The sequence below is a fragment of the Lepeophtheirus salmonis genome, chromosome 6 (genome assembly GCF_016086655.4).
Source record: "Lepeophtheirus salmonis chromosome 6, UVic_Lsal_1.4, whole genome shotgun sequence".
Classification (NCBI taxonomy): Eukaryota; Metazoa; Arthropoda; class Copepoda; order Siphonostomatoida; family Caligidae; genus Lepeophtheirus; species Lepeophtheirus salmonis.
Window position 1 is genome coordinate 34,999,992 of NC_052136.2, and position 24,131 is coordinate 35,024,122.

The 24,131-nt window shown below is 32.7% G+C and overlaps 2 protein-coding genes across 3 annotated transcripts; both read left to right on the top strand.

Annotated features, from left to right (window-relative positions):
• The first annotated feature begins 6,348 nt into the window (after window positions 1-6,348).
• LOC121119192 (uncharacterized) lies at window positions 6,349-18,661 on the top strand. 2 transcript variants are annotated; one of them, XM_040713809.2, is made up of 9 exons: window positions 6,349-7,059; window positions 10,545-10,986; window positions 11,059-11,376; window positions 11,845-14,388; window positions 15,043-15,233; window positions 15,728-15,959; window positions 16,035-16,285; window positions 16,367-16,690; window positions 17,207-18,661. In XM_040713809.2, exons 2-9 carry the CDS (start codon window positions 10,722-10,724, stop codon window positions 17,432-17,434), a joined length of 4,353 nt encoding a protein of 1,450 aa, XP_040569743.1. In that variant the 5' UTR covers window positions 6,349-7,059; window positions 10,545-10,721; the 3' UTR covers window positions 17,435-18,661. The 2 variants fall into 2 exon arrangements, with proteins under 2 accessions (XP_040569743.1, XP_071745361.1); XM_071889260.1 differs by lacking the exon at window positions 6,349-7,059 and adding an exon at window positions 7,474-8,920.
• Window positions 18,662-22,259: 3,598 nt separating this feature from the next.
• LOC121120906 (putative ATPase N2B) lies at window positions 22,260-24,130 on the top strand. Its single transcript, XM_071889262.1, is given in 4 exon segments — window positions 22,260-22,711; window positions 22,774-23,053; window positions 23,206-23,598; window positions 23,601-24,130. Coding segments are annotated over 4 exon segments (1,320 nt in total). The 5' UTR covers window positions 22,260-22,378; the 3' UTR covers window positions 23,915-24,130.
• Window position 24,131: the final 1 nt, after the last annotated feature.

Consider the following 24,131-nt stretch of genomic DNA (forward strand, 5'->3'; position numbering starts at 1 on the left):
CTGAGCTATAATATTAATGGAAATGAAAGTCCTTTTTAGAAGGTCCACTAAAATGTGGGAGTCTTTATAGGGTGAGACGTAGGACGATACCGATTTTTAGTCCCATGTTAAGGACTGATACAACCCAATCATAATTCCCTAAATATTAGTAACAATTTTTCTGCTCTTCATTTATCAGAATTTGTTTAAAAATGGTTAAATGGCGTCATAACACTGATGACGTTATGTAGTAAGATTATAAATCTTCACCAAACTGATTTCAAAACTTGAGAGCCCTGTTTTGAAATTTTAAAATGGCATCTTCATCAACAAATAGAAAGAAAAAAGACTAACGCAACCTTTTTTTTACTGCTTGGAGTGAAGGAAACGCATGTATATCTTCTCATATTATTTCGTTGCAAAAGAATAAAAACAACTTATATATAAGTATTATGTTTGCAAGCCCAGGTATAACTTTTAAGCTAGTACTGCGTATAAATATAAATAAAGACGTATATTATATGCAAAAAAAAAAAAAAGTTACGTGTTTCCATGAATTCTGGAGAAATGTGAAAATCCACGGAAATAATTACTAACTTTGGTTCTCTAGAAATGACTCAAAATTTATCACCCCTCCATCTCTTCACTAATTGAAATAAATTCATTCACATCATGTCATGTCATGTATTTAGCCATTTTGGACAATTTATGTGCTGAGTTCAGGGTGTTACCTCACAAACACTAAAATTTACAATGTATTTGGTTGTCAACTGTCGATTTTTCTACTTCTTCTCACACTATCCGTGTTCTGTACGTTAATTGAAAGATTTGTTGTTGTTTTTTTGCTGGGAACAGTTCTCAACAATTATTAAATAACAATTCTTTGGCACGGAAAAATTGCTGATGTAATTAATTACAAACTGATTTTGTGCCTTTTTCTGTTCCTTCTATAAAAAAGAGGAAAGATTGAGAGCTAAAATAAATTTAACAAAACGTGTCAGAATTGCAACTTTCTATATATTAGGGTGAACATGACTCCTCTTTACGGTGCAGGGACTTTTTTTATACGTCAGCTTGTATGAAGAATTAAGGTCACATGATGAAAAATTGCTTTGAATAAAAAAAAAATATTAAAGCAACGAAATACAAAAATCTAAAATATTTTTGGGGTGCAACATATATAAACTAAATTCCTTTCTAAAAATTTTTTGTCAGCTGTTGATATGTCTTCTTCTTTTCCTTAATTAGTAATTTGAGCGTTGATTGGTTGAATTTGAACTAGCTTTGGCTAAGCTGCAAACAGTTAACAACAATTATGGAATAATAGTTCTAAAGTTGGAAAGTTTTGGCTAACTGCAAAATTATTTTGGGCCTTTTTCCTGTTTACTTTTAAGAAAAGGTTGTGTGATACAATAGAGGTAACAGCGTGATATTATATTTATTGGGGGAGTTCTATTATTATGTCGCAGGACAGCGTACTTATGATATTTTTCTAAACAATGCTAAATCTCCATTATAACATGATGATTGATGTTCTTTGCAGTGTCAGTTATGTACACGCATGTATGTATTTAGCTATTTTACTACTTCATTCTACTTGGTAATTATGTATTTAGATTATTATAACTGAAGGCATTTGAACATTAGTTGTTACAGAATACTTATAATTAATTAATTTTTTTTTTAAAGTCAAAAATATATCAATTAACTATTGTCATTTCAATTATCGCATTGTCATCATCACAAGTAGACTCCTAATTACTCATTTTTAATTACAAAAATATACTTTTCACTCGAGTCCATATTTTGAAAAGTTGCAAACTCGACTTGATACCATAGATTAAAATATTATTATTATCCACCGGTATGTTAAAAGAAAGAGAGTTAGTTCGTGGTCACCCTGATCAGTTGAAGAAGTTTAGAAGGAGAGCAGCATAGCTGTCATGGGGGTTGATTAAATTACTGTGAACAGCTATTATTTGAATGAAATTTACATAAACTCAACTCTTTATCTAACAAAGCTATAAGTAGGAAGGACTTTGATGACGATCCTCAATTCTAGTACGAGAACAACAAGGGCTACCGCTTATTGCTCTGCAACTAATCATCAGTGGCAATCTTTGTCTTTAAAGCACAAGTGATGCATTTATACTTGTATGTTCTCTCTTCAAGAATATCAGGATAATATCAGATAATTTGGACAATAAAAAACACATGTTCAGATAGGAACTACAAACTACCATCATAATAATATGATAATCATCTCTGATAAGGAACTTATTCTGCCTCTATAATATATATATATATGAAAATGGGGTGAATGTTATTATGTGATTTTTTTTTTTTTTTTTTTTTGGGGGCTTCATTAGAGAGACATCTTCAAAGGACGATTGGCTAACATCCTGGGTGTTCTTCCACCAATTAAGGACCAGATAAAAGGAGTCGTAATTGAGATAGGATCTTTTTTCTTTGCTTTTTTGAAATATAAGTAAGGGAGCAAAAGATCTTAACTATCTTTATGTACTTATAAGTTCAGACGTTAGAGATTAGAGTGGCCAATGCCCATATTTCAATTTCCGAAAAGATTTAAAATTTGTAAAATTAAAGAATAAAATATTACCTAATAGAATTTAATAATTGTTTAGTATTTTTTTGGTTTTTAGTTGAACAATCCTAAACCCTAAAAAGTAATGATTTTAAAAGAAGAAAATTGACGTCATCTATGACTGGGAGCAATAGATATGTTGTCAATAATATAGAAAAAGAAATATCTTTCAATTGGGTAACACAACTCCCAAAATTAAATTAATATCCCTGCTTCCAACTCCGTTTTATATAGGAATATTATATAAAATAGCTGATGCTGAAAGATGATGATGGCATCTAGCGACATATTATTGTATTTTCAGGTGAAGAAGAGGGGGGTTATAATTTGGAGGACCTCTTCCTGCAGGTCCAAGACTAGGATTTTTCTTAAGTGCCCCCCACCATAGAAAATATTGATTGAATGTTGATTCAGTTTTTTATATGTATAATTTGCTTGGAAGAGACTAAATTAAAACGAATGACCTTTTTTCAGTAAAAAAAATGACTGATAAATTTTTTAAGGAGCTAAAGAGAATTTCGAAGATTTTGACAGCTGAATTTTTTTACGGATGACAAACATTTTTTATTGATATAACTAGAAATAAAGCATTAGAAGTTGTGGGGAAGGGGGCTTGAATCCTATGATCGGGCCACTGATTCCATTCATTCTATGGATTCTTCCACCATCTAATTCACGATTAATTTATCTCTTCAGATTCTGACCCTAGCCAAGGGCTGTATGGTGGAATTTCTCCTAGTCCGAGGTTCCCTAACCCATCATCAATTTAACAGACTATAACCAGGGGCAGTTTTAGCGTGAGTAGGGCTTGAGGAAAAAATAAATGTTTGTGCTTTTGTTTCTTGCTTTTAAATTCCATCTTTTTTATATAAGACAAATTAGAATAGTTCTTTTGCAAATGGTGGGGGTTTTTTTATTATTATTATAAGAATGACCTTTTTATGAAAATACCTTCTTTGTGTAACAAACATAATTCAATTCCGTTGATGATTTTTTTCTACTTTAAAAATAGTTGTTATATGTTCAAACATCACATTTTACGTAAATAATTATCATTCTATATACGCCAACACTCGCTAGAAGTAGTATTAACTATTCATAATAATATGTTGTGAATTTGTCAAAACAGACTAATATGATAAAATAATATAATATGTAGAACAGGCCTATAAATCATCTTACAATATTGAAAGAGCATGGAGATAGGCGCCACGCCGGCGAGGGAGGGAGTGAGTAGCGAAGCGGAGTAGGCATTCCTTTTGTCTAATCTATGAAAAAAATCTTAATTTAAGTGTCAAAATTCCATGAAGGGGGGGGGGGAAGACAAGAGCAGCAGTTAACTAACCGACCTAACGATTTTTTTAAGTACATACAACGTACAACGATTCTTCTGTACATAGTATTATTCATGGAGAACCTCATCATGAAATAATAAAAATAATAAAAACTCGGGAAACAACAACCTAGGGAAATAATTCCATTCAATGAGAACTTTATTTTTTTTTTTCCGCGAAACTAAAAAACTCCTTTATAACTGAAACGAACTAGATACGAGTGTGACGTATGTATTAGGGATATGTGTAGTTTGAGAGGGGTGGATGTAGTCTTTTTTAAATAGAAAATAAAATAAATAATATATAGGGACTGTTTGATCTACAAGAATGGTCACTACGGCCCCTTTCACCAATCCAAACATAACAAGATGTCAAATTGTAAACACTAATAAAAAGGCAGAATTTATGTGAAAAAATTGCTATCATTTTCATGTGGTATAAACATGCCTGAGTTTGGATTTTTCATATTTCCTAATTTTTTCAGCCATAATAATCCTTTCAAATTCTATTGAGCTATGGTGCGATACTAGCGCCGTGCATCTGCCGACAAGTTTTGTCAGACGTTAAACAGTTACTATATGTACAAGGTGCGAATTTCTACAAGTTGTAACTTGTTTAAACAAATTCTACGCAGGAATGGCATAAGCAATTGCTTGGCCCTATGCAAAACTGATTGTACTATAGCAGGGGCGTTATATTTGGGAGAAGGAACTTGGTTTTTTAAAATTTGAAAAAATAGAAAAAAAAATTACTCCTGTTTTCATATCAAAACAATTTATTACCAAACAGTAGTTTTTTAATAAACCAAGACACCATTTTTTTTTTAGGAAGGAGAGGATACAACCCTTTCATGCGGACGCCCCTGGATAAGACCCATTAGTATCCACATTTTTAGACTAAGTGTAATATTTTTATCTAAAGAGGTCGCTGGACTATGGTGTTATCATTATATAATATAATCCCCCCCCCACACACACACACCACCACTTGCAAATAGATTTTGCTGTGGGACCCAAATCCCAATTTTTGTAAGGATAATAGGTGTTAGCGTCAGCAGGGCTCTATCAAAATTTAATTTAAAATATGTCATTTTTCTCTAATGAACGTTTTTAAGAAAAGCGATTTCTTTCTTCTTTTTTTTTCTTTTTTTTCAATCCAATGCGAGGTATAATAATGGAAGAACACCCCCATTACAGCCTACGGCCTTCCCCGATTGTACAAATTGCAACTCGAAAATGAAATGAAGGATTTAGAGTCCTAATTGTGATGAGTATAATAAATTAACTTAATATTCCATGAAGTGTCGATATATAAATAAATCCTTGATTTTTCTAATGAAAATGATTAATTGACAAGTATATACTCTGTGGCACATTGGTTCAAGTGTCCACATTTATATTACTCCTTAATACTTAATAAATGCATAATTTTAATAGGTCAAAATGAAATGATAGCAACAACTAAATATTGGTAATTAAAATGACTGATGATGTAATTAAATGAGGCGTAGAAGTTTTAACTTGTACAATCTGTTTATACAAGTTATAAAATGTATAGAAATTGCTCCTTGATCCCAACGTATATATAGAGACTAGGGTGATCAACTACCTCTTTTTCCGAAACATGTGTTCTTTTTACCTATTTTCCAAAACGTCCGGGTGCTTTTTTTGTCAATTTATGATGTACCCAGAGTTTATTTTTTGTGAGACAAGCAACACTTCAAAATGGACTTTAAAAAATCAAATTAGAAAATAAGAAAGAAGAATCATTTTGTTTTAATATAAAAAAAAAAAAATAAGATCCAAAATATCTCTAAAAAAATCAAAATGTATTAATATTTTATTCTTAAATTTTTTTAATAGGCCCTCCCACAACTTATGGGGCCACATGTAGAGATGTTAATCAAACAAAAATTATTCGAATAAGGATCTTTTTAAATTTATTTTATTCGAACAATTGCTTTTATAAAATTTAAATAATGCATAATCGAATTTCTTAAAAACATGATTTTTTTCTTTCATTTTAAGAAATTATTGTAAAAAAGTCGTCAAAAGATTATGTTTCCGAGGAAAAGGTCATCAAAATATTACGTCTTCTAAAAAAAATGTAATTTAAATAAATTAAAAGGCATCCCTCTTATTCGACATTACTTCTTTTCTCGTTTATCAGTCGATAAAACTTGTAAAAATACGATATGCGATTTTTTTTCTTAATTATTTTTGGATCATACTTTTACATTTTGATCCCCCCCACATGTTCTCTTTTTGAGAATTCCAGAAAAATAGTCACCCTAATAGAGGGAGACTTTTGTTTTGACACATTCATCTATCCCTAATATATATATATCCCTCTTCCCAAAATGTTTTTGCGTATTTAATTCTTCGTCGTTAAAAACCGTTGAATAGGCGGGAAACTATGTGAGATTCTGACGCACAACGAAATGAAATGGGAAATATTACTATAATGTAATATGTAAGTTGAAAGGTTATTATTGTGGAAAGATGAAGAACGGCAGTTAGGTTTCTGTTATAAAAAATATAATGTAGTATACACAGAAGAGAATGTATGTAAGCTGGTGGGTCACTTAGGATTTTGACTGTGTAACAACGGGCAGGCATTTATATTGTTATTCCTTGGGAAGGAGAAGAGAGAGGAGTAAAAGTGGAGAAATGAAGAGAAAAGGAGCGCGATGAAGCGTGTTAGTGTCCGCTCTTGGATCCTTCAGTGACCGCGGACGGACTTGTTTTTCAAATATTATTCCTTTAATTTTAGTTCCTTTTTTGAATGCGGAGTGAAGGCCGTGTAATATCCAGTTTTTTCCCGTTACTGAAACGTTTTTGTGTCAGTATTAAAGTTATAGCAATATATTTTGTTATTTAAAAAAAAGAAGTTTGAATGAAAACAGTATTGGAGAAACGTTTGGGATCATGGTGTTTTTGTGTGAGAGTGAATTCATTTTGTGAATAAGGAGCATTATTATATGTTTGTGTGAGGTGCCAAATTCCGTCTACGAGTGCACTATTATTCTTTAATCCTTCGTTGACATCAACATGCTCATATTACAAAAATCCTCTTGCTTTCGAGGTTTAAAAGTGTGTCGAAATATACTTTTAATTGCTAGAAAATCTCAGTAAAATTAAGGTAAATTACATTTTAATTTATATTATGAAGTTGTATTGTAGAAGAAGGGTTGGGGCCCTTTTTGGGTGAGATTATCTCCCGACATGCGTCCCCTAATGCTCTGCCAATCCCCTTTTCCATACGTAAATCCTAATGAGCTATTAAATTCGTGGCTGTCACAAAAAATATACAAATCGGAGTTAGGTAATTCATTCCTAATGAACGACATTTGTGCGTGAGTTTCACAAGAAATGTTAGATATAAGAGGTTGCGCGAATTAATATAATATGTATTTGGGTTTGTTATTTTTTTCTCTCTTCTTCTTATCCATTGACTTATTGTTGTTGTTGTTGTTATGACACACGGAAACGTCAAAACCGGTTTTGGAAGAGTATCACTAGTACCACACGTTACTTTTATTTATTTGCTTTTCTTGTTGTGGATTCTCTTTTTAGCTGAGAACGACGACTTTAGGCCGGATTCTTTTATGTTCTTTTCTTAATAATATATATTTTTAAATACGTTGTACAATATACCCCCCACTATTTCTCTCTATTTATTATTTTTATGGTGCTGTAGGAAGATACTTCCGGTCTCTTTTTTCCACCCTATTTCTTGCTAAAAGGGTGGAAAAACTGTTTTGCAATTGTTTGTTTTTTTGTTTGCCAAATTATTCACATTGGGAAGGACAGGCAATAACAAATTAATTTTCCTTTTTTTTTTTTCAATTTGAACAATTTATAAATACTTAACTCAAATAAAGGGATCTAAATCTCTCTCGGGAGTGTTTGGCTCTCATTATTAGGATATACGAAAAATGTAACCAGAGTACTTCAATCAGTACTTTTATTAAGTAAATCAGTTCAGTCATTTTTTATAGACTTAACTTAAACTGAGAACCATAAAATGCTAGGTTCTATTCTAGGCCACCTTTTTGAAGTCCATTTGCTTTCGAGTCCGAATCAGATACAGACATGACTAGCGTCCTAGTCAGGACTAACTTAAATAATTTTATAGAGACTCAGAGCAGTATTCAAGTATACATTTTCGAGTCTAGTCAATTTGATTTCGAGTCCAAATCCGCTCTTAATTCATAGAATCATTATTTCAATGCAAATCTGGACTTATTCGATTCAAATTTTATAGTTTCGGAATCATAAAATGCTCAGTTGTACTCGAGTAATCATTTTTTTAGTCCATGTTCGTTTGGAGTCGAGTCCAAATCAGGTCTTAATTCATAAAAACATGATTTGAGTCCAACTCTGGACTGACTCGTGTTATTTTTTATGAACTTAGAAACATAATACGCATAGTTGTATTCGAATCCGGATCAAGTTCATCTCCAAATAATGTCTTAGTTAATAAAAAACATGCTTTGGGACTCAAATAAGCACTGATTTGTATCATTTTTTATGGTATCTAAACTATATGCAGAGTGGTATTCAAATACATATTTTTCGAGTCTGGACTGAGATTCTTACAGCTTACATATATGGAGAACTCCCTCTCGGGGGAATTAAATTGTTAATGCCACTCTGCCTTCTAAGTACACTTATTAGGAATGAGACTTTAAAGCACTATATCATGTATTATACTACTGCATGAATTCCGTCTTTTTATATAAAAATACTCTCTCTTCTTCTTTTTTCTATTGCACTGACTATTATGCATTTGCTTTGAGGCTTTACTTATTTGTTATAAGTACAGTAAAGAAAGAAGTGGGTGAAGATATTTCGAGAGTGCGTTGACAGTTGTTCGTTATGTATTATTCACGTTTGCTTGATACGTTGTGATAGCTGCCAAATATCTATAAATTTTTTGTAATTATTACCATTTATTATAATCTTGGATCGTTAACACGACATAACATCACACTAACGAGGTATTTATTTGTCAGCTGTCGATGTTTCTGCCTTTGTTCCCTTAATTAGTGGTCTAAGCAACATTGATTGGTTGATTTTGAATTAACCAATAATAATAATGCTGTGAATAATTCTCAACAATTATTGGCTAACTACTACCTATTGATTTTGCATCTCTTTTTTTATTTTTTTTCGTAGGAAAGGTTGCAAGATACAATAAAAATAAGACGTGTTAAATATCCTTAAATAATTGAGAGCTTAACGTGTCCTTTGAATTTATTTTACCTATTAGAGGCCTACTTATGACTTTATTTATCCATAATTTGAATTGTCACTTTCTAGTCGTTTCTCCCTTCCTCATATCTACATAGATATTATTACATAAATGTGGTCCATCAACACAAACATAAGCTAGAATGATTTTTCTCAAAATTGAATTTAAATTAAATTTGTATGATCTCAAGAAATTATTATTATTATGATTATTAGTCCTTTGAAGTAAAATTCATCGCCACAATCAAATAATTAGAAATGAATAGATTTTATATTTGAAAGCCCCTTCTGATCAATCAAATAAAGATTATAAGCTATAATTAGCAACATTTTTGGGTATCTCAACTCATCTTCTAAATTTGATTATAAAGTCTATAATTAATAAACCAAAATCGGTTTACGAAATATTGGACTGTATGTATTTTTGATGTAAAAAATGCTATTGGACATTACTCCTTTACTTAATTTTAGTTCAAAATTGTTTTTGTGTTAACTCACGACCTACATGTAAAAATTCAAAGGATAATTAAGAAATCAATTCGTGTCATTAAAAAGAAAATACTCTTTTTTTTTTTTTGGTAAAACATTTAATTATGACCCTCATTCCGGATCAACAATGTATACAAATTCCAATTCCAGTTACAATTTCTCATTGCCCTTTATTTAATTATTATAACATCAGTCATTTTACTAACCCAGAAGTAATTGATATATATATAGACTAATTTCATTTTGATCTAATAAAATTACTTAATTACTATGTATTTACAAGTAATATAATGTGAGCATTTGAACCTTACCACAGAATACGTCCTTATTAATGAGTATTTTTCATCGAGTATTTCACCATTAATATATCGACCATTCATTGGTTGCAACCTTTACAATTGGCTTATATAAGTAACAACTTGTACAGGACATATATAACAGATATTGAGAACATGGAGACATAATATACATTTTCATATTTGTGTTAGAGGAAATCCTTGTACATATAGTCATTGTAATTTATTTTTAATAAATTACAATGACTTAGTCCTGATGATATACTTATGAGCTACCACACTCCCTGCACTACACATGTATGTAAAGTCTACAATAAAAAAGTGAATGTTGTTGTGTTTTTGAATCTTAAAGAGTCAATATACATGTATGTACCTATGACCATGTACACACAACATAGGTAGATTCAATGCCCTTCAAGACGGAAGTAGGAAGTAACTTCTATCTTCCTTTTATGTATGAGTTTTTTTGATTAAGTTAACTTTTTTGAGTATGTTACTGATGGTTAGATATTATGTAGATAAGTTATACCCCTTTCATGTCTATTAATAAATAATTATAATTATATAATATTTGCTTGTTTTTCAGGTTCCAGAGACTTTTTCCTCTCCGTCTTCTATTCTGGACGCTACCAAAAAGCAATATTTTTTTTTTACAAAAAATCAAATAGATCATTTGAGTGTCTTAAAATCAAATATCTAAGAGTCGAGAAGCCTTGATCATCATTTTTGATATAACTTTGAAACAGCATCATTATTTAAAAATATGAATCCTCCTATGATCAAAGTACCCTTGACACCAAGTCTCCCAAAAGATGAGAGGGACTATTTTCGAGCACCCTCAGCTCCTCCACCCATCAATCATAATGGAGTTCTTCCACCTCCATCTCCTCTCGCCTGGTTTCAAACCCATTGTAGTCAAACCTATAATAGTCATTTGAATCATTTGAATGGCACATCAGGAGGGAGTGCACCAGCATCCAATTGGGAGCCCTATAATCACTATTTAAAGGCAATATCCCCTTCTCAAGGTAATGTAATCTATATAGGTCTGTTCTTCATAGGCATTAATTATTTATATTTAAACCCTATATATACATCAGGTCTTGGAAACTTAAGTTTGAATGGAATATTCTGTGCTGGAAGCAGCTCTCCTCTGATGTCTCTTCCATCTCCGGCACATTCACATTCCTCATCGTATTTACCTTTGAGTTTAAAAAGCCCACCAACGAGCACGCCTCCAATGGCTCATAGTCATAATGATCGTCCTTATATGTCAAGTCCGGGTATATTTAGACCAATACCGTCCCGACCGTCATCAAGTGCAACTCCTTTAGTCATTCCTCGAGTGGACTTTGATGAAAGGCAACAATCCAAGTCACTGAAATCCGAGGAGAAAACTGCACCCCCAATTAAGTCAGGTAAGAGACATACATTTGATTGTGTCCTACTCCATCTTTTAATAAAGATTTAACCAAACTGTTAAGCTCACTCACTTCCTTTTCACATTTCTCGATAAAAACAATGCGGTGTCTGACCTCGGAATGGGCTAGTTATTAATATTTATGTAATATAAAATAGAAATCAAAAGTATTTCGACAGAGTGAATTCCTACTCTTCTCGTGTGCCCTATATTCTACTAGGGATATGTGGGGAGCACTCTTTTTTTCTTAGTAGATAAATATACCTACTGTTTAATTTCTTTGTGAGTCAAAAAGTTGTCAGATGGTGAATAATTATTATAGTTCTCATGCACTCAACAATGTTAAATTTATTTTTGGAAACCATAATATATAAAGGGGTTTTCTAAAGAGTGAGAGGAGGAAAGAAGAAAAAACAAGAGTCGATGTTTTTTCTTATCTAATAATGTTTATATATCATCTTTTCAGAGCCTGATTACTTAAATGACAGTGATTCAGCTTTTGAAGACGGAGATGGATCTTTTTCCTTTTGCTCAAGAACCACTCCTGTAAATCACAAATCAATCAAAAAATGGAGACAAAGGAGTACACCATCTATGAAGTCCATTTCTGTGAATACTTCAACCCCTTTGCGTACAAAGACCACACGAGAAGAAGAATCACCTTGTCCATTATCAGCTCCTGGTTCGCTTTCTTCTAGTTGGAGCTCTCCTTTTTGTTCCCCAAAGAATGGTTTCCAAAACTCATCCTCATCATGTCTATCTACAGATTCTTTATTGAGTTCTTCTTCTATTGGTGACCAAAGCTCTCCGAATATGTTCTCTAATTGCATTCCTCATTTGAAAAAGGATAATAATAATAGTGGGTCCTTTTCTTCCTCCAAGCTTTCAAAGCCTAATGAGAATATCCCTGTAGGTATAGCAGTGGCACGACTTAGGCCAAATCATGACAAAGAAGAGGATCCATGTCTCCTTAAAAAAGAATCTATGAAGGATTTTTCTTTTCCGCTGAACATCCCCAAAGTTCCGTGTCCTTTGCCAAATAAAGACTCTACTCCTCTTCTACCATTGGGGTATCAGTGGGCCAAAGACCCCATCACTGGCCAAATATACTTTTTACCCAGTAATCCTATTTGGGCTACAACCCCTGGATATGGCTATCTACAGTGGCAGCAAGATACGTGGCTTGCCCATCAACATCTTCAGCTCTCATTGAATGGATTGAATATTCCGAGTCCCGCTTTAAATCAAAATGTTTCATCTTCCCCTGTCATACCATCATCATCAATAATAGACTCGACCTCCCACAAATTTGAAAAACCATTCGTTGAGTTGATTAGTCCAACAACAACTCCTGAAATTAGAGTACCTTCAAGAGCATCCACTACTGATGAAAAGATCTCGGTTGGGGACGAGGTTCATGAGAGTTATAGAGATGAGGAACAAGTTTCTGCATCCCCTAAGAAAGATGACATTGAGAAGGAATTCAAAACTGAAGTACATGAAGAAGGCGATGTAAATGGTCTTGAACTACTTACTGAAGGCATTTCACGGATGGAAACAGATTCCTCTACAAAAGATAGTACAAATGAAGACGGTGGGTCTAGCAAAAATAATCTGAGCATTTTAATTGATGCTGCGGATACTCTTGAGTCTTCACAAACAGACACTAAGAAAGAGCCCATTAAAGTTGAACCTCCTAACGTCACACACTCTACTTTAACAAAGTTAAACAACATTCCCTCAGATTTCCATCGAAATTATCGTAGTCCGGAAGCTGAAAGAGAAGCCAAAGCATTTATCGCTTCCAAATCAGTTAAGTCCCCCTCCTGTATTCCAAGCTCTTCGGATGAAATGGATTTTACGAGTCCGAAGAGATCCTTGGATGACATGGAGGCATGGGAAATCGGGATGCGAATGAACCTAGCTGAAATTCAAAGGAAATACAAAGAGAAATATAAAGAGCTTTATAAATTACAAAAATCATCTTCACAAAGTCGTCGTCGGAAATCCTCTTCAGATTCGGGTACCTATACTTCTTCAAAGAAAATAAAGATGGAGAAAATGGATAAGGAGTGGAGCTGCCCTGGTTCATTTAGCGACACTTTTGTTAAAAAGTACAAACCTGAAAACAGTAAACCCGAAAAAAATTTGTCATATCCCTGGGGCAATAAGAAAAAACTTTTCCTTTCACCGTCCAATCGAAAAAATAATTCCGACTTAACTCTCTTCACTGATAAATTTAAAAATGGTAGGCCCAATCCCTTTGAAAACTTGTTACGTTTATCAAAGAATCGTCAGTCCCTTGATGATGATGATGACCAATCTGAAGAAATTGTCAAGGAAGAGGAATATGATGATAATAAATCCACAGATCTCAATTTAGACGATGATGAGCACGACGTTATTGACGAAAGAGAAATCGTTGAGAAAGAACAAGCTGTTGTTGCTAACGTGTTTCAAAAAGCAAAGTCTGATGTTGATCATGATAACAAATCTATGAACAGTGATGATTATTCGAGTAGCTCTTTTGTCGAAGGTAAGTCTCAAGAGGAGGAAAGTGTCGTCGCTCCATCAACTTCTCCCCATCCATCACCATCAACTTCTCCCCATCCATCACCATCAACTCCAGAACCAGAACCATTGATTCAAGAAAATAACCTAGTCGTATCCCCACTCAAAATCAAAAAGAATACATTAGTCTCTGATAGTGAGGAATTTGAGTGCCAATTACCAAAAAAGAAGTCTAAAAAGTCTAAAAAATATAAAAAGAACAAAAGAGACAAGAGCGAGAGAAAAGAGAGGAGAGTGAAGAAAATGAAGGTGTCTGTGATTCGAACGCCTCCAACAAGTTCATGTTTGGACATTACTGAGGACAAAAGTATCATTAATATTTCCTTTCCGAAATATAAGGCCCACAAAAAGAAGAAGAAGTGGGCTACTACTTCAGATGAAGAGGAGGATATTGATGATGACAACGATCTGGATTGTGACGAATCTTTGGGTCCTAAAAGTGAGTACTGCATACATATATTAATTAGTGTTTAGACTCAGCCCGAGACCGATTTATTTTTCGGGTTTAGTCTTCAGAGATTTTTTCTTGACCAATGAAGGGATATATTTATGTCAAGACTACGTTAGGGCCGTGACTAGAATTTTTCTTAGATGTTGGCCTACTTTTTGACAAGGAAAATAAAATATTTTGACAATTGTTGATAGAATTTAAAAAAAAATGAATAAGGGAACAAAATTTATTTTGACAACCCTAAATTCTTTATAATGATGAGTATAGTCATCCCCAAAAGCACACAGACTGTAGTCAAGGGCCGACAGTTGTTTCCAATCGTGGACTGAACTTTAATAGTTTGCAAATCGTAGTACAATGTTTTCGGTCAGATTTTATGGACAGATTTTTTTGTCACTCTATAAACAATTTTCTCCTCATCCGAGTTATAATCGAGTTGTATATATTTGAAATATTTTAAACTCTACGAGGCCGGTTCTGACCGAACTCCTTTAACGGATCGAATTAGTTCCCGCCTCCAACAAAAAATATTATATTTTCAGCTAGACCAAATCAATGATTTTCAGACCAAACCCACACTAATATTTTAGACCTTGTTATATCATTTTCTCAATAAAATATTAATTAAATCCTTTCTTATAGCCCCAGAGGATTGCCTATTATGTGCGCATGATCTCAGAGATGGACTTCGTGTTTTAATCAAGATTGAAGGACATTTTCATCCAAGTACAATAAAAGCCATCAGTCCACCGGATATTTATGGAGTAATTGTCGATAAGGAGCGAGGGAATAAACCTCACATATTTTCCCGTGAAGAAGTTTTAAAGGAGGCTGTAAGTAAAAAGGATTGAAAGTGAATTCCCACATCTTTCGTAAGTGTACAGTCGTTACAAAGTGTATAACTTTGGAACGGACCATTGGGAAATTTATTTCTAAGAATCTTCAAATTTCAACAATTATCTTCCTTTTCAGAACGAAAATACTCTCTTATTTAAACTGTTAGATATTTGTATGAGCGAAAACTCAATAGTATATCAAAATTTACAAGCACATTGGTAACTTTATGTGCTTCCAAAATTTAGTTTATCGAGGTATTTTCTCACCTACAAGCAAAAAACACTTTGAATCATAGTACCTCTTCATTTTGAAAATAAGGATAATTGTCTAGATTTGAAGATTGTAATATTATTGAAAGTTCTTAGAAATTAATTGACCATTCCATGCACGTTGTAATCTATAGGTACACACCTGGGAGATGTGAAAATTCAGCCTAATTATCTATCCAATTGTTTATATTTGATTGTCATGCTCATTTTATTTTCTATAGATCTATGAAGTCAAGCCAACCAGTATTCATGATGTTCCCATTGGAACCCGCGTTTGTGCATATTGGAGTCAGAAATATAATCATCTCTACCCTGGTACAATTGGTGAGCCAGGGTCTCCCAATCCAAAACTTGATCCCAATTACTTTGTCAATGTAGAATTGGATGATGGAGACAGTAGAGACATTCATATTGATAGTGTACGATATTTACCTCCAGATTATCCATTAGTTCGTAAGTGTAAACTAACCAATTGACCAACTTGATCCATTACTCATAAACTATCTAATTTTTTTCCCCTAATAATAGAATATGAACCAGATCCAATGGCGTTTGGATGTCGCCGTAAACGTATGTTCTCAACGGACTCAGCTTTATCTACAAGTTCAATCTCTTCGAATAAAACCATTGATGCCAAAGACGAAGTTTCGAGCAAGGTGTTCCGAAATGGAAAGGATGTTTTGCAACATGTTCCAAAAGTTATTATTAAGTCCTCAGATCTTAAATTCAAAATAAAATCATCTCCTGAGATGAATCAGCCAAATATCAAATCTTTAACGGTAAGAAGGGTTTATATAATTGTTGTTTAATGTTTTAGTACTTTATTAAACGAAGTTTTTTTTATGCTTTCTCTATTTTAGAATAACAAGTCGTCTATGGCTGCATTCCTACCTGCTCAACAGCTTTGGTGTTGGGCGGACAATGGTATAAAGAAGGGAAGAAGGATCCTTCATAATGCAATTAAACGAGATGATGACGAAACCCTTTCCGTAGGAGCTTGTGCCGTATTTTTATCAACTGGTAGACCTGATAGACCCTATATTGGACGTTTAGAATCCCTGTGGGAGGCTCAGGGCTCAAATAATTTGAGGAACATGAGAGTAAAAGTCCGTTGGTTCTACCATGCTTGTGAGACCAAAGGAAAATCCAAAGAAGGGAATGAAGTGAATAACTTGAAATTGCCTGTAAGTTTAGCCTCACGAAACAATATACTATGCGAGCCGTCAACACATCAACAATTTTGAACAATAATTAAGAAAAGGGAAATGTCCTATCGATTTTTTTTTCTTTACATTATATGTCCTACACGTAGCCGAATATTTCAGCTGCATATTTATGTTAATTCATGGCTTTGTATTCAAATTTTTGAAAGAATTTGAGATATTCATGAATTTTAACTGTAGTCTATAGCCTTCATTTGATTAATGAGAATGTTATTATGGCCTTTTCAAATACAATTACCCATTTCTAATTATTTCATTGTGACGATAAATTTTGCTACTTTAAAGGCAATTTGTGACGCCTTCAAATGATTAATCAGAATGATTTGCTGATAAAACGAACAATGATTTGTCCAAGAATACAAATCTAATCCAGACTCAATTTTGAGAGAACCCTTGGTTCTGTGTAAACGCGCCACATAATAATATGTTGGTTAATATAATCTATATCATTTGATTGCAATCCTCTTATTTTTTCAGGGAGCGCTTTTTGAATCCTATCATTATGATGAGAATGATGTACAAACCATATCCCATGGTTGTGACGTACTACCCATTTCTGAATATTTCAACAAGCTATCCTTAGAGCCTGCTCGTATTAACACCATTTATGAAAACAACGATCTCTACTATCTAGGTGGGAATTATGATCCAGTAGAAGAGCAAATTAAGTTTTATCCAAAAGTATTGGAGGATTACAAAATTTAAGAAACAAAAAAAATGCAATTATATACGTGACTATTGCATCTTATTTGAAGAAAAACTGAGTTTGAGGATGAGGATCGAGAGAAGAGGAAATCCTTTTGGATTCATCTTTCTCTCTACTTAAAAAAAGTTTTAAATTCATTAATGCAAGCCTACATACATTATGATTAATTTATATATGTATACCTTTAATATCCATATTTATATATCAAAGACTTGAAGTATGGTGTCTATATTATTACTTAATATTAAGCAAAACAAAGCACACACATAGAGAAAATTTATTGATTGAGTTAGCAAGTGTGATATCCCCCCCCCGCCCCCTTTAAAATAAATATATATATATACAAATATATTTTTCAATCCGATTTGTACTTCAAAAAGATATATTTTTCTATAATAAAGCTCACTTAAGTGGCCATATTATGTATATCCAAGAAATAGATTCATTTTATGTGAATTTATTTTTTATTTTTCAAATATAGACACCACCATGTTACTACTGCTTTTATATTCTTAAGCAAATTATTATTATACTTTCATCAAATTAAACAATTCCTCTTTTCCTAGCCTTACCTATCCTATTAATATATTATTCACATATGATTGTTATTATGTACTATGCGTTCTATATCCTTCATAATTTTCTTGCAAGATCTGTCCATTTTTTAGTTATTTCATTTACTTTTAAAACCATTATTTTTCGTATGAAGATGATCTCTTCGTCCAATCTCTGCTTCTTCACTTTACTCTCTGTCTTTTCTTTATCAATATTACAAATAACAATATTAAAAAAATAATTAATTTATATATCCTTGAATTTTAGAGCAATGCACATTTTTTAACCAATAATATATAAAAAACCTTCTATCCCGCCCACCCCCTATCTATCAGCTATATTTATCTTTTGAAGGATCAAGACATATGTACGTATACATAACAATTGTTCCCTTCTGTTACTTAGCAAATGATTGTTTTATTTATTTTATTTGTTTCAGAAAGTCTTTCACCTCGACTTTATGTCAGAAATTATATTATAATTACTATTATTATTAATAATAATATCGAGTGCGTTTTTTTAATTCCTTGATTTTTTTTTTTTTTGAGCATACAAAGTTATAAATCTTCATTATTATAATTTTATTTTTTCAAAGTACCTGCATAAAAGAGCATATATATATTTAGTATGTTAAGATATGAAAATTTAATTACATATTATATGAAAGTAAATTATTGTATTTTGTATTTATTTTAACTATTTATACCTCAAGAAGGGTGTATTTTTTGGGTACATAGCATTCCACTACGGGGTCAAAAAGTGGTAAGAAAAGTCTTCATACTGCAAGTCCAAGTCGAGTTTCGATTCTTTGCTCACCGAGTCCAAGTCCTTGAATGTTTCCATGGAGTATAGGTCAAGCATAGAGTAAGATAAATGTTGGGACTGTTTAACTTTCGGTACAACTTGTCGGTAGATGCGAGGTGCTAGTATCCACGCTCAATGCAAAAGTATATTTCACAAGGAAATGATTCCACGGATTTATTCGAATTTTTCAACTGAAATTCTACTTTCTCTATGTGCTTAAAATTTTAGATCCTGTCAGGTTTTTGATTGGATATGGGGCGCCCAAATGGCTATTCTTGTACATCAAAAAGACCCTATTAAATGGATGGCATTTTTGGGAAAATAATATCCTAGAGCATACCAAAATTAACAGTTCGAACGTCATTTTCATAGCTTGTCAACTCAACATATTTCGTTAAATATGAGTTCAGTTGTTTTTGAATAGCTCTCATTTTATTATAGATATTTTATGAGGAATTTACGTCCGTCTAGATTCCAGGATTTTCACATACAACTTAGATATTCTAAGGAAATTAATGTATTTATTATCAGAACTGACCGGGGGCTAATTAATTACATATCTGGGGTTTGCTTTTTAACTCTGTTGCAATCAAAAGTAAATATAATATTTCTGAATTAATTCTTAGATATCATTGTATTTGTACTTAATATTACTTATATAGTGGTATTCGGGTCGGGACTCGGATACAGCTTTTTTTATATTCAACTATTGAGTATTTAGATCAAGAACTTCGATAGTTGGCTTTTAAAACACATCACCGTTCACGCGGGACATACATATTACGTTCATATGATATGTATATTAATTATTATATACTAGGATAATCTACATAATTCCATAATTAAATATTTGAGTTTTATACCTTTTTTGAGGTCAGCAGAGTATTAGTCCGCTCAGGAAATCCTGAGCGCGCTTCTGCTCAATTACTAATTGTGTGAGCGTGCTCCCACTCATTTTTCGCTCGTATAGGAGTATTTGAGTTTTACCACTCTTTATGATTGAAATTAAATTCTCGAAATGTATATGTTATTTATTCCAAAAAATGATCAATCCAATGTTTTAACTATGAAATATTTGATTCATTGAGAAAAGTATTTTTTTTTTTCAATGTGTTCATCTTTAAAACTCTTAAATAATTGACCACCTTTAGAGAATACTCTCTCAACGGTAGCTGAGGACAGCAGTGTATAAATCAGAGGTAAACATTTGTGCTTGGTTAGATGGAGGAGTGCGTTCGTACTCCTTGGTTAGATCTAGCAGCAATTCTGGCAAATATTCAAATTACTTTTAATAACAATGATTAAATTCATATAATTCACATTACCATATGCGTAACAGATAATATTAAGTACTAATGGGTAATGGTTCTCAAACAGGGTGTCGTGAGGCAAGTTCAAGTATGCCAAACAATTTTTTACAACCAAATATTATTTGCAATAACTTATAATAATTCTAATAAGTATTTTAATTAAAATAGGTGTGGCAATAAATTTTTATCTGTCTCTTAGTGTGCCTTTGGTACAAAAAGTTTGGAACCACTGTCTTAGGGAACATGTAATTACGAAGTTTGGTGCACTATCATCCAGTTAAGCCTAATAGTTAGTTTGAAATTGGATAGACTCAGAGGGGTTTCAAGTTTTTGAACCTATACTTGCGTGAGATTTTGATATCTTAAGTCAATTTACTACATAAAAATATAAGAAAATCATATTTCAGTCAGGAAAATTCGTTTACAAAAAAAGAAAGATTTATGTTCCAACGTAATCTCCACACACGAAGAAGATGGCGGTGTCTCTTAGAGAACTGATATCTGAGCCTTCTTAGAGTGACCAACAATATAAAGGCAAACTAGTAAACAGATGCAGCATAGAAGAAAAGATTATAGCTTATCTTGAGACATCACTTCAACCGTCTTTAAAATTATTCTTTAACTCTCAAAATTTTCGATGTTATCTCATTAGTCATAAGAGGAAGAAACGGAAAAAGTAATAAAATTTATTTAAATAAGCGAAAAATTTGAGCGATAAAATCGCTCTTCTAAAATGACAAGCACGCTCCCGCTCGTTATTCAAAACAATAAGCGCGCTTGCCCCCAAGAATGTTGAGAGCCACTCACTAATGCTTTGGAGTCTAGTTTAAATTTATTATAAATTATAATAAATCTCGTTAGCTAGCTTTTAAGTCAAGTCTCGAATCTTTTATTTTAAAAAAAGAATTCAAAATACTGACTCGAGTTCAAGTCCCCACTTCTATTAATATCTACTATTATATCCTATACGGGGTTCTACTCCAAGAATTAACTCATCCAATCCCTAGTAAATAGAAACCATCTCCAGCACATCTTTTTAGTAAAATTATTCCCAATGGGGTACGAGCAAACTAAGAAAAAAATTAAATAGCTAGATGACGCGTTATAATTGGGCCTTATCATATTATTGAAAAAAAGAAAAACTACGTTGAATAGCATTTACATAGGCAGTAATTATTAATGCTGTTCAACAGCAAAAATGTCAAAAAGTTGAAATATTTGAATTTAATCCCCCAATTCCAAATATGGTCTTAGTTTTACTCCATCATCTTCAGGGTCCTCAAAATCTTCTCTCTGCCGAAGTGAGAGAACTGTTATTCCCTTAAAAGTTTTTAGATTTTTTTTAAATGAACATGAATCTGGTTTTCTGTTTCTGATTGTGTCTCACTTTGGGATATAATTTTAATTTTTGCACATTATCTAAAGTAGCTCTTAGCCACTAGTCGATTGATAAATAAGTCATATCTATAAATTGATCGGAAATGGTTCATCAATAACTTTATAGAACACTCGTAGACAGAATAGTAGCAGTCATGATTCGAATATACGAATGAATCCCGGATGCATAGATAGAATTGGAAAATTGAAGCCTTGTAAAATATTCTGAAGTTCATTTTCTGTAAATATGTTGCAACCAAATTTGTAAAAATTATATTTTTAACTAAGTTTTCACGTTCGTAATAGAGATTTTTGTAAAGAAATAAACTGCATTCATTTTAGAATATAGTTACCTAACCTAGAATAATAAGGATTATAACAAGGTATATAATATTATGCTTAGCACTGTGTTAAAAATGTTATATTTTAAAATATTGTTTCTAATTATAAAACGGAGGGTAAACAGTATGTCTCTAATTGCAATGGGTTAATATATGAGAAGAGTAACAAACTTTCTTCGAGTGAGGTGAAAAGATGAATAAGTTATATTAAAGAGCATTCATATATCCGTCTTGTTAGCTCAAGAATGAGGATTTGGCAAGGCTTATTTTCGAACAAAAAGTATGTCAAATATTTTCATGACTGTAGCAGGCAAAATAATTGCTCTCTAACTACCTCTCTCGGAGAATGAGGAACACACAAAACATTTCCATGTGCTGACTCTCTATCTCTCTCTGAATTAAGTGGAAAATTGACGGAAATATCGAAAGAGATTGATAAAATTTAATTCATATTATATAATATTTCCAAATTCTATTAATAAGAGAATGCGAAGATTAAGAATAGAATGCGCCCCCTGGTGGCCGTGTTTCTACCTGCATCAGCTGGGTCAACATCATGAGAGCCCCTTCATATTTCATGAAAACATGGATTCGGCCTCTAAGCGGAAGCCCTAAGCACATTTATGACGCTCGTGTCACCGCAGGAGAAATCGTTCAAGATGATCACCAGATAAAGGTACTCTCCGACTTTGAGGACCTATTTCATCAGCTAAAAGCGGAGGAAACTACAAATGAAGTTTTACCCAAGGAGCAATCATTTTGGTCTTTTGGATTGGGGAATTCATCTGCGAAGAAAAATCAAATTAAGGGCCTGTATTTGTGGGGTACCGTAGGTGGGGGGAAAACCATGCTTATGGATATGTTCTCTGAAACGATTTCACTCCCCAAGGTATGGATGTCATTGAATTTATTTGTATCACAATTTTAGACAATTTTCTATTTGATTTGTAGCTGCGTTTGCATTATCATGACTTTATGAATCAAGTGCACACATCCATCCATGATGCAAAAAAGAAGGCACCTCCTCGGGATGTTTCTCGATGGGATGTACATCAACCATTTGATCCCATTCCTCATGTTACTGAAGATATTACCAATGATGGAAACCTAAGATTGCTTTGTCTTGATGAATTTCAAGTTACAGATATCGCGGATGCTATGATTCTCCAATCTCTATTCACCAAACTATTTGACATGGGACTTGTCCTTGTTGCAACGAGCAATCGTCCACCAGGGAAGGATATTAGAAATCAATAAACCTTTTATATAATTTTCAATTATAATTTAGTAGATTTAATTAAGTCTACTAAATAGAGATTGGAATTAAAATTATGTGTAGCAGTGAAAAGAAGTTCGTTGATTTCTAATTTGACTTTAAATTTACAGTTGATTTATATAAGAGCGGCTTAAATCGTTCAAGGTTTCTACCATTCATTGAACTTCTCAAAGAAAGAAATGTAATTTCATCTCTTGATCCTGGAAAGGACTATCGTCGAAAAGCCATGGCTGGATCCGATCGTTTATTTTTCGTCAAAGACAGTTCAAATCAGAATACTTTGGATTCTATGTTTAAATTTATGGCATCTAAAGAAACAGACACTATTCGATCAAGAGTACTTCGTATCAAAGGACGAGACGTTAAATTTGATAAAACGTGTGGTCGAATTTTAGATTGTTCCTTTGAGGAAATTTGTGGTAGACCTCTATGGACTAACGACTACATCAAATTATCAAATACATTTCATACAATATTTATTAGAGACATCCCAGTTTTAAATCAAAAACTAAATCTGAGGCACGAAGATTTATCGCTCTCATCGATACTTTGTACGAAAATAAAATTCGTGTTGTGGCTTCTGGTGATGTGGAATACTGGAATATATTTCAGAATGAAGATATATCTTTGCAGGAAAGATTGGAAGAAAATAGAATGCTTATCGATGATCTAGGAATTAAAGTATCTGAGCAAGGGTCTCTTGACTCCTCGGTTTTTGCTGGAGATGAGGAAAACTTTGCTTTTCAGCGCACAATATCCAGACTAACTGAAATGCAAACGAAGGAATATTGGGGAAAATGGAAAGATACACATTGATACCACATAATTTTATCTTCTACCTAATTTCAAAAAACAAAAACGCTTAATGCTCACATAAATGGAAGCAATAGTTTAATTCGTCATATCTTTCTAAATGTCGAGAAATGTCCTCATATTCATTTCATATTTCTTTTTCATTAGGAAAAAATAATTTTCTTTACAAACAAGGATTGTTTAGTTCCTTAATCAATATATACAAATATATTATGTGTAT